Source organism: Apteryx mantelli, chromosome 7, assembly GCF_036417845.1.
Source record: "Apteryx mantelli isolate bAptMan1 chromosome 7, bAptMan1.hap1, whole genome shotgun sequence".
In the NCBI taxonomy this organism is placed as follows: Eukaryota; Metazoa; Chordata; class Aves; order Apterygiformes; family Apterygidae; genus Apteryx; species Apteryx mantelli.
In genome coordinates, this window is record NC_089984.1 from 29,275,046 (window position 1) to 29,287,333 (window position 12,288).

The window sequence follows — 12,288 nt, forward strand, 5'->3', positions numbered from 1 at the left end:
GGTGGGGATCACCTGGGGTGCACCTGCGGGATGCTGTGGGTCCCTTTACGGAGCCCTGGGTCCCTTTGCAGAGCCAGTGCTAGCGACTGCATGGATTCATTTCAACAGCGTGTGGAGGCAGGAGTGGGAGATCCCGTTTTCTTTCGGTGTCGCCCAAGGATGGAGGCTTGGTTTGTGCGTGTGTGTGTCTGAAGTCACTGAGCTGTGGAGTGATGCATGGGAAGCGACAAGCCACTTAACCTGGCAGACCTCCTGCAGCAGATAAAACACTGTCAGCGCTTTCTGTTTGCTTGTTTTGTGCCAGCAACTTGATAGCTTTTGTGGGCGGGTGGAGGGCAAAGTGACATTTAGAAAAGGAGCTGTTTCTGCCGGGGGCTGTTAGTGGCAGGAACTGGGGGCCCTTCTCGTGCTGCAGACGTCCCGTGAGCCCCAGCAGGGCAGATGGTGTCCAGGCGATGCTCCCCGTGTTTGGGCAAAGTCGTGTTTCCCAGTGAGGCGGAGCCCATCTGGGCCCTGGAGACTTGCTCGTGGTTTGGGTGCTGGGGACGGAAAGGGGACAGCGTGTCCTCCCCAGCAGAGCCCTCCCTTGGAGACGGGCGCACCAAAGCCAGGACAGCAAAACCCCAGCCCTGGTCACCCCCTCTCCTGTTGTTAAGCTGCATGTGCTGAACTTGCTCCCTCCCTGGGTCCCCTGGAATTGGGTCCCCTTTGGTTTCCTCCTTAAGAAAACGCCCATGTTCTTCATTTTTTTTTTTTTCTTTTTCCTTCTCTATAACAAACTAAAGTGTAACTTGCACCCGACCTGACCTACTGCACGTGCCTATACCTGCTGCCCCTGTGAGTCCAACCACAGTTTACTCTCTGTTGCATCTCTCTCACTGTGTGGTTTCCCTCCCACCCTGCTCTCTCCCTTGGTTCACCACACTTGCGTTGAGTGTTGCTCTGCCTGTCCTGTCTCTTCCTGCTGGGCTAGAGGACCGCTCCTACCTCTGAAGTCTATTCCCACAGCTCTGCTCTGCTGGGAGGAGACCTGGGCCCAGGACATCCCTGGAAAGTTGAAAGGTGCAATTTCCCTTTCCCTCTGCAAACTAAAGCCCCAGAAAAGTAGCTGGGATAAAAATCATATTTTATGCACAACTGAGATGCCCCCTTCTAGTAAATGAAAGCCCCTTTCCTCCCATGTCCACAAACCCCAGAGCGGATGGGGCCACATCATGCTGTCCTGTTAGTGCCAAGATCCTGGTCTTCACCCCCACCTGTGTTGCCCCGTCACAGATGCCAGGGTGTGCATTTGTGCATCTCTAGCATTTGCGGCATCCCTGCTGTGGATGCCACTTCCCTGGGGATGAGTTTTCCCTCTCTGAGTAGCTTTGCATGATGCTGGGGTGGACCACGACCTCTTGGAGCTGTTCTCCATCTGCCAAGGGTGACTGGGCTGGCTGCCCCAGCACCGGCTGGCTGCCCCAGCACCAGCCGGCTGCTGCGATGTGAGCGTGAAGGGCCTGTGGTCCTGCCCAGGGGCACCCGGGCACTGGCCCCTCTGGCCAGGGCTGGCGGCTGCTGGATGCAGACCGACATTCCCTCTGGTGCTGGAGTTGGATCCTGCACAGCACCATTTCCCCAGCAGCTGGGGCACAGCTCGGCCCACAGGGCTGAGAAAGCTGGTGGAGAAGTCCCATCTCCTGCTAGCCCCATAGAGAAACAACCCCAAAAATGGGGTCCAGGATGGGCAGGCGTCATGGCCTTGGGGCAGGCTGCTCACAAATGTCCAGGGCCCTTAGAGCAAATGTGGTGCCAAAGGGACTTTGCACCTTTCGTCCCATCGGTGCCCCACACAGCTGTCTGCATCCCTTTGGGGGCTGGAGCCCAGCACGGCCTTCATCCCGTCCCCTTCCTCCCCTCCCTGCCTGTGGTGTTAGTCCTGTGCCGAGATTGCTGGCTTGAGGCAGTCTGCGGGGCCCTGCGCGAAGGGAGGGAGTGGGTCTGCGGCCATGGGGCAGCACCAGCTGGTAAGAGATGGGTCTGAGCAAAGTCACAGGGTCGGGACTGGGGACAGAGGGGCAGCAGGGGGTCTGGGCAGCAAGGGGACCTGCTGCCCACACAGGAGCCACTCGGAAGGGATGCTCCTGGGGCAGGCTGACGTGGCAAGCCCCTCAACCCTGCCCCATAGCCTGGCCAAAGCTGAAGCCCTGCACCCCATCCCCTTCTGGCTGTCTCAAACCAGGGCCCTGGGCTTCGATCCCACTGCCACGCTGGGACGGGGGTGCATGTCGCAGCCTGGGGTGCATGGCTGGGTTCGGCGCATGGTTCGCGTGCAGCCGTCGCGTGCCAGCAGGATCAAACCCGGCGCCAAGCCACGGGGTCCTCCAGTCCTGACTGGGGGGTCCAGACGCCTGGCTCAGATGCAAGCTGTTTCTCAACATGTCTCGTCTTGGGCTCCATCCTGCCGCCGCCCTGCCTCCTTGCAGAGCCCTGTGCGGAGAGGAGCCTCCCTAAGGAGCAGGCATCTGGCCTTGGGGCTACTGGGCAGAGTCCAGTCCTGCCATTTCCCTGGGCTGCGGGGTGTCTCCGGTGCACCCCGGCATGCTCCGACGAGGTGCACGGAGGACCTGGGTCCACCCCTTTGTCATCACCTTCCTTTGGGGCTTTGGGGGCTTCCCGAGGAGGGAAACACCAGTGCCGGGTTTGTCCTGGGACGAAGCAGAAAGGCCAAGCAGACCCCGGGCTGGGCTTTGCCTTCCTGCTCTGTCCCCCGCTGCATGTGCTGCCTCCGGCCCTGCTCGCCCCTGCTGCCGGCTGGGCCCGGGGGCCGCTGCGCTGTTAACTCTTCTTCTGCTTGGTGACTCCTTCTTTCTTCCAGGCAACCCGCCGGGCCAAACTAAAAAAGCACTGAAGCAGCGATTCCTCAAACTGCTGCCCTGCTGCCGGCCCAAATCCATCCCCTCGCTCAGCGAAAGCAAGTGCTTCTTCTTGCCTTTGTGTGCGTGTGTCCCCAGCGGTGCTGCTGGCTGCCCTCTGCCGTGGCCCTGCCTGCGGGAAGGGGACGGCTCTGCCGCCCCCCCCCCCCCCCCCCGCCCCGGAGCTGGGGGTGTCAGGATCAGTCCTGTCCCGGAGGGGTCCGATCCGATGGGCTTTGCACCCACCTTCATCCTTGCCCGCTCCCAGGCTGTTTCCAGCTCGCTGGAGGGGCTCCTGCGGGATGAGGAGCTGCCGGCGGCGGCTAGCCCCACTCTGGAGTGGAGCTGGCTCTGGGCTACGCTGCAGGACCCTCCTGGCGCCGGTTTAGGGGCCGGAGCGGGGTTTGCTCGAAGCTCAGCCTTGGTCTGGAGATGGAGGTGTGAGCGGGAGGGAAGGGGCTGAGCAGGGAGCGAGCGCAGAGCTGCACAGAGCCCCCGCCTGCCTGCAAGCTCTTGGCTCCTCCATGAGCCTGAGCCCCCCGTGTGAGCTGGTCCCCCCCCCCCCCGGGGGGAAGAGGTGAGTATGGAGGGGTCCGGGCCTGAGCCCCCCTGCAGCTGGGGGCCCAAGCGATGTGGGGCGCTATCTGTGCCGAGCGGCATGGGGGCCCCACAGCCGTTCTGGGGGGTGGGAAGGGCACCCCCGGTCATGGCTCCGGGGCACCGGCTGCAGCGAGCGTAGGCTGTGGGAGGCTGTCGCCCGATGTCAGCCGCTGCCCGTGCCCACGGTGCCTCCGAGCGTCCTGGCGCGCACCCAACTCCGGCCGGGCAGGACACCCCAAACACGCGTCACGCTGGGGCAGGGGTGAGGGGACCGGGGGCGTTGTGCAAAAGGCCTCTCCTGCCCCCCCAGCACAGGGGTGAGCGGCAGGGCAGGGCAGGATGGTGCTGGCCTCAGCTGCCCTTTCCTCCCTCGGTTTCTTGCAGACAGCGTCGAAGATGAATTTGAGCTCTCCACCGTCTGCCACCGCCCCGAGGGGCTGGAGCAGCTCCAGGAGCAGACCAAGTTCACCCGCAAAGAGCTGCAGGTCCTGTACCGAGGCTTCAAGAACGTGAGTAATCCTGGACCAGCTTTGCTAGTCCCCCGCTCCAGTGCCCCTCAGAGAGGGTGCTTTGCACCTGGTGATGCCCAGGGTTTGCAAAAGGCTTCACGACCCTGGGGATGAAAGAAACGTCAAGTCTTAGGAGCTCTAAGCTAGCAGCCACCCTTAACCCTGCCTTGGCTTTTTTCCAGCAAGATACAGGGGACTGAACCTTTCAGGGGCTCTAGGGGCTTCAGCACCAAATTATCAGATTAATCCTTGTGTGGGTGACACAGGCTGGAGAGAGCCCCGCTCCAAAGGCAGCGGATCCGTGTGTGAGCTTCTGGCTCTGCGGGAGGTCTGAGGTCTGTCTGAGGGTTCATTGCACTAGTAGGGGCCACCCTGGATGCCTGGGGTGCAGAGCCCTCTCCCTGGGTGCAGAGAGCTGTCTGCTGTGCAAGCACGGGAATCCCTCCATAGTGTCCGGACAGACCCTCCGGCAAGGGGTGCTGCTGCCAACCCACAAAATGAGGAGCACATTTCAACCAGCCTCATCGGCCACATCTGCCAGGCAGCAGAGGGCTTGGGGAGGAACTGGGGCAGGGATGCAAGGAGATCTGCAAGGCTTTAGGGGACGGGAGCCCTGGGTGAGCCTGGCTCTGGGGGTGTGCTCAGCCCCCCTCCACGGCATGCCCACGCACACGGGGTGACACTGCTACTTGTCCTGGCAGGAGTGCCCGAGCGGCATCGTTAACGAAGAAAACTTCAAGCAGATCTACTCACAGTTCTTCCCGCAGGGAGGTGAGTGCTGCTCCCCATCCCTGTGCCCTTCCCTGTCCTGAAGCACTCGCATGGGTGGCTTTGGCAGGGTTGTGGGTCTCTGAGCGCTGCCCCACCACTGTCTGCCCCTCCCCAGACTCCAGCACGTACGCCACCTTCCTCTTCAACGCCTTCGACACTGACCGCGATGGCTCCGTCAGCTTTGAGGTGAGCCACGGAGGGGGATGGTGGTGGGGGAGGGAGGGCATGTCCGTTTGGGTACCACGAGCCAGGATGCAAGTGAAAGAGATGTTGCTGATGGGTGCAGACTGATGGGGAGCTTCACAGTTGCAGGAGGAATTTCTTGAAGCCCCAGCTCCCAGGATCAGGAGGTCTGGGGGATCTCTGCTTCCTCTTGCAATGAAAAACAGACAATAAAAAGAATATTTCTGTTGCTTCTGGTTGGGGGAAAAGAGACTAGCAAGTGTTTTGTAGGTATCCAACGGACAGCCAGAGCTGTGGCTGGGTCTTGGGCAAGTCTTGGCTGGGTGGAAAGCCCTGGCATGTGTCTTGGGTGCCGCGACCCAAGTGATCCGTGTGGGACATGCCAGCAAGCAGTCAGTTGCCACCAGCCTCTTTTTGATGTTGAACATTTCCCACGTCAGCCCAGACCCAGCCACAGGTCACATCCGCTCTGGGGATGAATTTGCCCTCTGGAGACAAGCAGGGCTGTGCCCTCCGTGACTGTAGCTCTCGTCTGTCCTCCTTCCCCATCCTTGCAGGACTTCGTGTCTGGGCTGTCCATCATCCTGCGGGGCACCATTGACGACCGCCTGAACTGGGCCTTCAATTTGTACGACCTGAACAAAGACGGCTGCATCACCAAAGAGGTGGGACTGGGGGCCACGCTGGACCCCTGGGGCCAGTGCAAGCCTGCAGGGATGAGGGCAGGACCCAGGGGCTTTGGCTGAGCCCTGTAGGAGAGGGGGAAATCAATATTTACTTAGCTCAGCTTTACAAACTGGTCCACGTATGGGATCAGCCTTCCTGGCCCCACAGCACTGGCGTTTGGAGGTGTCTCTGGGGCAGAGGGTGGACTGAGCAGGTGGGAGGGTGGGTGAGGGGACGTGCTGCTTTGTGGCTCCATGCACGTGGACACACACACACGAACCTGCACCATACGCAGAGGTGTCAGGAACACATGCGAGCACCCCACAGGCCCTTTGGGGGCATCACAGAAGTGGCGCAGGTTGGGGACCAAGCAGGGTCAAAACCCCAGGTTGACACTGCAGCTCTGCTCCCCTTCCCTTCAGGAAATGCTGGACATCATGAAGTCCATCTATGACATGATGGGCAAATACACCTACCCGGCCATGCGGGAGGAAGCGCCCCGGGAGCACGTGGAGAACTTCTTCCAGGTGAGCTGCGATGAGCACGCCCTGGGGAAGAGCAGGCTCTGGCTTGGAGCCAGCCTGTGCCCAAAACCTGGCAGGGAGCAGGAGAAAACACCCCATGCTGGGGATGAAGCAGGGCACACAGCCAGCAGCTCACTTGTGTCTGGGGGGGTTGAACCCTGGAATAGCCCCCACTGGGTATTTGGGGTAGAGGGAGCTCTGCTTCCCCTGCAATCCAGCTCTACAGGGCTGCACTGGAGCTAGGGAGAGAAAAGCCTGTCCTGCCCCTGAAGGGCAGGGTGTGTGGGTCGGGTGTGTGGGACAGCCGCAGGCAGGGATGCACGGGGTCCAACCCTCCGCAGGACCTGCGGAGCAGGGTGCTTGGCTCTCCCTGGGAGCAGAGAGCGGAGCCGGGGCCGTCCCTGCCATTTCCTCCGTGCTGTGTTTATCTGTAGAAAATGGACCGAAACAAAGACGGGGTGGTGACGATCGAGGAGTTCCTGGAGTCCTGCCAGAAGGTAAAGCCACCACCAGCTCTGCTCTGGGGCTGGGACACCATCCCTGTGTGGATGAGGAGGGCCGTGCATCCTGCTGGGGCTTGAAAGCTGCCTGTAACCCCCAGGGCTCCTGTCCTCTGGGGGACCCGTCCCGGTCTGTGGGTTGGGGCTGCTAGAGCAGAGCAATGGGGTGCAACCAGATTTGGGGGCAACCGCTGAGACAGCAGCTCCGTGTCCAGCCCCGCCGCCTCCCACCTCCTCCCTGCAGGACGAGAACATCATGCGGTCCATGCAGCTCTTCGACAACGTGATTTAGCTCCCGGACCTGCCTGCAGCCGAGCTCTCCTGCCGCCGGGCCCAGAACCTGCTTCTCTCTTGACTTTTCCTTTGAGCCTCCCTGCCGCCGGCTGCACAGACATCGCGAAGGGAAGGGGCCTCCGTTTCCGGAGACGCGGTCGGTGACGGGATGTTCCCTTCCCCCTGGGCCGGCTCTGCTTTCCGCGGGGGATCCCAAGCAGGCGCTCCCAGACATCGGAGCATGGGCACAACTGGCACAGGGCAAGCATTTGGCCCGGACGGACCTCCCCGCACCCGCTCCCCGGAGGGGAAGCCGCAGCCTGGGGCTGCAGTAGAGAAGGCTTCTCCCGTGCACAGCGTCCCGCGTAGCCACGGCTCCCGCACCCCGCGACCCTCCCCAGCCCCGGGAGCCCCGGCACGGGCCCCAGCCGAAACCCTCCAGCGACACCGCCTAGGACCCCGTAGAGAGCCTTGCAAGGGGCATCAGCGCCTCCGCTTCGCCCCTGCCCCAGCCGTGCCCTGACGCGTGGGACGTGAGCCGCCGGCCGCCCCCTGGCCCGGCCCATGGGCAGAAGGGCTGTGCCTGGAGAAAGCAGCCCCACCGGCGCTCAGGGCTAATCGCTGCACGAGCCGTGGGGGGCAGCCCGCTCCCGGGGGGCCCCGGTAGGTCTAGGGGGCTCATCCTGGCTTAGGGTGAAGGGAGACCCTGAGGTGCCTTCCTGTGGCACTGGTGTCCCCCCCGCAGCGGAGGATGCCGAGCCGGGCTGGGAAGGGGAGCTGCAACCTCAGCCCCCGCCCCCCCCGCCCCGTTTGGGGGAGTGCTGGCACACAGGGGACCTTGGGGACCCAGTTTGAGTCTTGAGATGCTCTTCCCCCCCCCTCCCTGAGGACAGGGCATGGGGACAAGCGGAGGAGGCAGGAGTGCAGGGCTCCAGTGGTCACCCTGGTCCTTGGGCCAGGCTGCCGGCATCATCTGCAGCACGGGGGGTTGTGTTGGGGCAGATCTCGCCTGCCTGTTTTTTTGCTGCCTGTGCCCATGCCCATGCCTGGGCTGATCCCTGCCCGCTGGGGCTCCCGCAGCCGTGCCGGCAGGGATAACGCTCGGTGCCCTGTGGGGCAGGGGGGCCATTCGGGCGGCGCGGGCTCAGCCCCTTCTCCCGCTGCAGCCGGGCCCCCAGGGTGAGCGCCTGCCTGGGCACGGGGGGGCGGCGTGGGCATCCCCTCCGTGCGATCCCGCCAGCATCGGATCGAGCGGGAAGGGGCGAGCAAGGCCGGAGTGTCCGTGCCGGGCCAGGCCCCCAGACCCAGGCTGAGCCCCTGGTGTCAGAGCCGCTAGAAACCCCCCCACGGGGCCCTGAGCCAAAGCTATGGGGCTGCCCCCCAGCGGGACCGGTCCTGGCCCAGCCCTTGCAGACATGGTATGGGTTTTTTCCTCTCTTTTTTTTTTTTTTAGGTTCATTCAATATGTTGGCCATCTCACAGGCCCGTTCCTGGGTTTGCCGTGGGGCTGAGCTCCCAGCCGCAGCCTCCCGACGGCGGGAGTGCAGGTGCCCCACTCCTTACCCCTTCCGTCTCCCTCGTCCCCCTGCCCATCCGCCCCCGTCCCTCCTCCCCGGGCTCCCTGGGGTACCAACCATCGCCCCGCCACGCGGAGCGGACGCCGTCTCCTCCCTCACGCTGCAGGTCGCATGGCGTGTGACCCCACCCCAGGGCATGGTGACCCACAACCCGCTTGGCATCTCCAGTCTGTATATTTTGTATTATAACAATAATATGGGTTAAAAAACAAAAACAAAGACAATAAAATCTAACCACAATCGCTATGCACACCGCTGTCGTGTCTGCCTCTGTCAGCTGGCGGTTGGGGTAGGGGAAATAGGGACTGAGGGTCTCGGTGAAGGGTTGGGAAACAGCAGCTGGGAGCGCTTGTAGGGTGCTGCAGCCCCATGCGTGGGTGCTCTGGGAGGCTGCAAAGTGCAAGCTGGGCTGGCTGCGGTCTCGAAGAGCCTGGCCTTGCCACTGATGCCCCTGTAAATGCAGTATTGCCATTGCCCACAGCATTGGGGGCTGTCGAGTTCGTTATCAGGTTGTCAGGAGAAGCTGATGTGAGAACCGGGGCTTGGACCAGGTGCCCCGTGTTAGGCTGTGGCATTTAAGGGTGAGCAGACAGCAAGTGTTCAGCTAAGGCCTTGAAGAGGTGGGTCTAGGCTGAGAACAGGTGTTTCAGGGCACTAAACTGATGGGCTGCTACTGGTCTTTGGAGAGTACAGCCCAAAGAGCTGTGGGAAAATGGCTTAAACCAAACCAAAGAGGAAAAATAAGCAGCTAAGTGGGAAAACAGCTGAACAACAGGTTAAAGGACCTGCTGTGGCTTGGGACAGTGACACCTGCCAGCATCATGCAGTCTGCAGTCCAGGAAATGAAAGCCAAATGTGAAGAGCTGCCTGGAGATCCAAACATCCTATAAAAGGATGGGATCTGGACATTGTGGGATTGTCAAAGCTGTGAGTCTGCTCTGTTCCAAGGACCCTTTCGACCTACTGGCCAATTGCCCAGGCCCATGCACAGCGTTACTGTATGAGCTCGTCTGAGTGTGTTTCCCCTCTCTATCCCCCTTCCCCCAGTAAAACCCTATTGTGTATTAGTTCAGTTTGGCTGGCTGCTATTTTGGGAAACACCATCCGCAGGCTCGACGTGCCCTCTTGTGGCACAGGGATGCTACAAGCCACCCATCAGGGTCCCTCTCCCCAGGGCAAGGGGCAGGAAAAGGACTGGGATGGCAAGGGGAAAGAGGGATGCTGTAGGGCTTGCTCGACCTTCAAATGCTGCCCCGGCCTTCTCAGGCCACATAGTTATGTGCAGGGATCATTGCCTGCAGCCCTGGGGCAGGGGGCTGCTGATCCCTGGTGGGCCAAGAAATAACTGGCTTAGCTTCCCCCCTGGGGCAGGAGTTGGGGCAGGGAGGGTTGGATCAGCCCCTCTGCTGGGTCACATCCCTCTAGGACTGGGGGCTGTCAGCTTTGTTACCAGTTTGTTATAAGAAGCTGCTGTGTGAACCAGAGCTTGGGACCAGGTGTCCGTTGTTAGGATATGGCATTTAAGGGTGGGATAACAGCAATGACCTTAAAGAGATGGGTCTAGGCTGAGAACAGGGGCTTTAGGGATGTGAATGAGTGGTCAGTTAGTGGTCAGCAGAAAAGTGCAGCCTTGTTTTGCTTCAAGCAATTTTTCCTAGCTCTCAAAGAAAAAGAAGTAGTAACAAAGCCAGAAAAGGGCTGAGCAAGAGGATAAGGCTGCTGATGCAGCCTGGGGCAGTGACTTGCTCCAGCATCATGCTGTCTAAAGCCTGAACACTGCCTAGAAATACAAATGTTGTATAAAAGGATGAGATCCCACTACCAGGGGAATTGATTCTTGTAGGATCATCAAAGCTGTGAGCGCAGTACCTGCTTCAAGGACCCTTCTGACCTATGACCAGCCAACTGTGCAGGTCTGTGTATGGTAGTATGAGAATGTATGTGTGCTTTCCACCTAAATTCTTTGTGTTTTTCTCCTCTCTAACCCTTCAGTAAAGCCTTATTGCATATTAATACAATCTGGCTAGTTCTACTTAGGGTGACAGTAAAATCACATGCAAGGGAGGATTTGGGGAGAGCTGAGAGTGAAGTGGGTAGGAGAGAATGGGATTTGGATAGCAAGGACATGGTGTTAACTGGAGTTTTCATTCATTTTGTTCAGTCTGGGTCAAAATGTGACTAGGCTGCCATGATGTCCACAGCCTTCTCCAGTCCCTCCTCAGAGGCTGGGGCTTCCAGCAGAGTTTTGCCCATCGCTCGCCAGTGTCTTGCTGGGTAGTACCTGAGTTGGCCTCCCCTGCGCTGGGCTGGGTGGGAGGATTACCTCATTTGCTCCTCGGGCTGACGCTCCTGTTTACACAGCCTCACAGGATGTCTTCTTCAGCCTCACAGGATGTCTTCTTCGCAGCCCTGTGGTCTCTGACTCACGCTCAGTCTGAGACCCGTTGCCCCTGGCCCCTCTCTGCAGCTGCGCATGGTCCCATCTGGCTCTCGGCATAAGCTCCTGGCTTGTCCCTGGAGAGAAGCAGTCTGATTTCAAGCCCCTTCTCTGATTTACTGAGATGATCTCAGCTTCACAGCCTGTCCTTCAGCATCCTCGCAGCCCCTTCCAGGTCTGCAAACATCCAGCCTCAAAAAGCGCCTTGTTTTGACAGCAAAACTTGTGATAGCGTTGCCTCCGCACCGTAGCTCCTCGTGAGAACAGCAGATGAGAGAGGCCAGAGATTTACTGGCATCTACCCTGCTTGCCTCCCTGAGAGCCCGTCACGTTGACAAAGAAGGAAGCCTGGCTGGCTCGGCATGATTTATTCCTGGCTGTTCTTCCCTTTATCTTAACTGTCTGACGTGTGCTTGCTCTGCTGCCTCCGGGAACGAAGGAAACGCCGCGCTGTGAAAGTGCCTGCTGCCCAACAGGTATTTCACAGTCTCAGCCCACCCTCCCCTCCTTGCACTGGAGGGGGGGAGTGCAATATTCAACCCCCCAGCTGCATTTGCTGAGCTCAGTGGGGCCACCGGACCTGGCTAAAAGGGAGGGAGCAGCTGAAAGGGCTTTCTCTGGGCTCTGTTCTGCTTTTCAGGTTTCCAGTCGAGCCCGCGTGCAAGTGCGATGGGGCAAGCAAGGACGGCACCTCGGCTCAGGCAGCAGCCGGAGGGGAAGGACATCTGAATGGCCAAGGTGCTGGACGCCGGCTCCACACCGCAGCGCAGGGACCCGACAGCTTTATCATCGTGCTTTGGGAGGGAGCCACAGCCGCTTGGGAAGGGAGGGGACGGGCAGCCCGGCAGCAGTGCGACTGCTCTGCCTCCTCTTCCCACCTGCATGTGGAGGGGACAGCTGAGGTCCCCCCGGATCACAGGGCAAACAGACCCGACCATGCTAGCACGGGAGAGGACGTGTTTCTGGGCACTATGAGACCGAGCACAGCGTCGATGGCTGGCCTGTCCCCTTCCCCTGAACACACCAAGCCCTGTTCACGTAGGGCTGCCACCAGCTGCACCTCCCTGGACGCGTCTTGGACCTGCCGCGGCAGATGGTGGGTACGTCGGCATGGCGCACGCAGGGAAGAGTTGCAGAAGCTCCCTGAAGATTTCTCCCTGTGGCAGCACGGAAGCGAAAGCTGGGATTTGAGATCCTTGTGCTGTCTCGATTCCTCATCCCTTTGAAATGCTGTGCTGCCCCCCATTCCCCTAGGTCCCCTTCTCAGGTGTGCGCTGCTTCTCCTGCTAAAACACGTGCCCTTCCCTGCCACTCCCTGGCCGCAAAAGCAGTCTGCCACACAGCGCAGTCG

The 12,288-nt window shown here is 60.4% G+C and overlaps 1 protein-coding gene across 1 annotated transcript in view; it reads left to right on the plus strand.

Moving 5' to 3' along the window:
* The window catches only part of KCNIP2 (potassium voltage-gated channel interacting protein 2), a 38,999-nt gene extending 31,918 nt beyond the window's left edge, over window positions 1-7,081 (plus strand). The window contains exons 2-9 of the mRNA XM_067299546.1: window positions 2,861-2,956; window positions 3,882-4,006; window positions 4,708-4,777; window positions 4,893-4,963; window positions 5,518-5,625; window positions 6,049-6,153; window positions 6,585-6,647; window positions 6,895-7,081. Of these exons, the coding sequence (XP_067155647.1) occupies window positions 2,861-2,956; window positions 3,882-4,006; window positions 4,708-4,777; window positions 4,893-4,963; window positions 5,518-5,625; window positions 6,049-6,153; window positions 6,585-6,647; window positions 6,895-6,942 (686 nt within the window). The 3' untranslated portion in view covers window positions 6,943-7,081. The remainder of the gene's footprint in view (window positions 1-2,860; window positions 2,957-3,881; window positions 4,007-4,707; window positions 4,778-4,892; window positions 4,964-5,517; window positions 5,626-6,048; window positions 6,154-6,584; window positions 6,648-6,894) is intronic.
* Window positions 7,082-12,288: the final 5,207 nt, after the last annotated feature.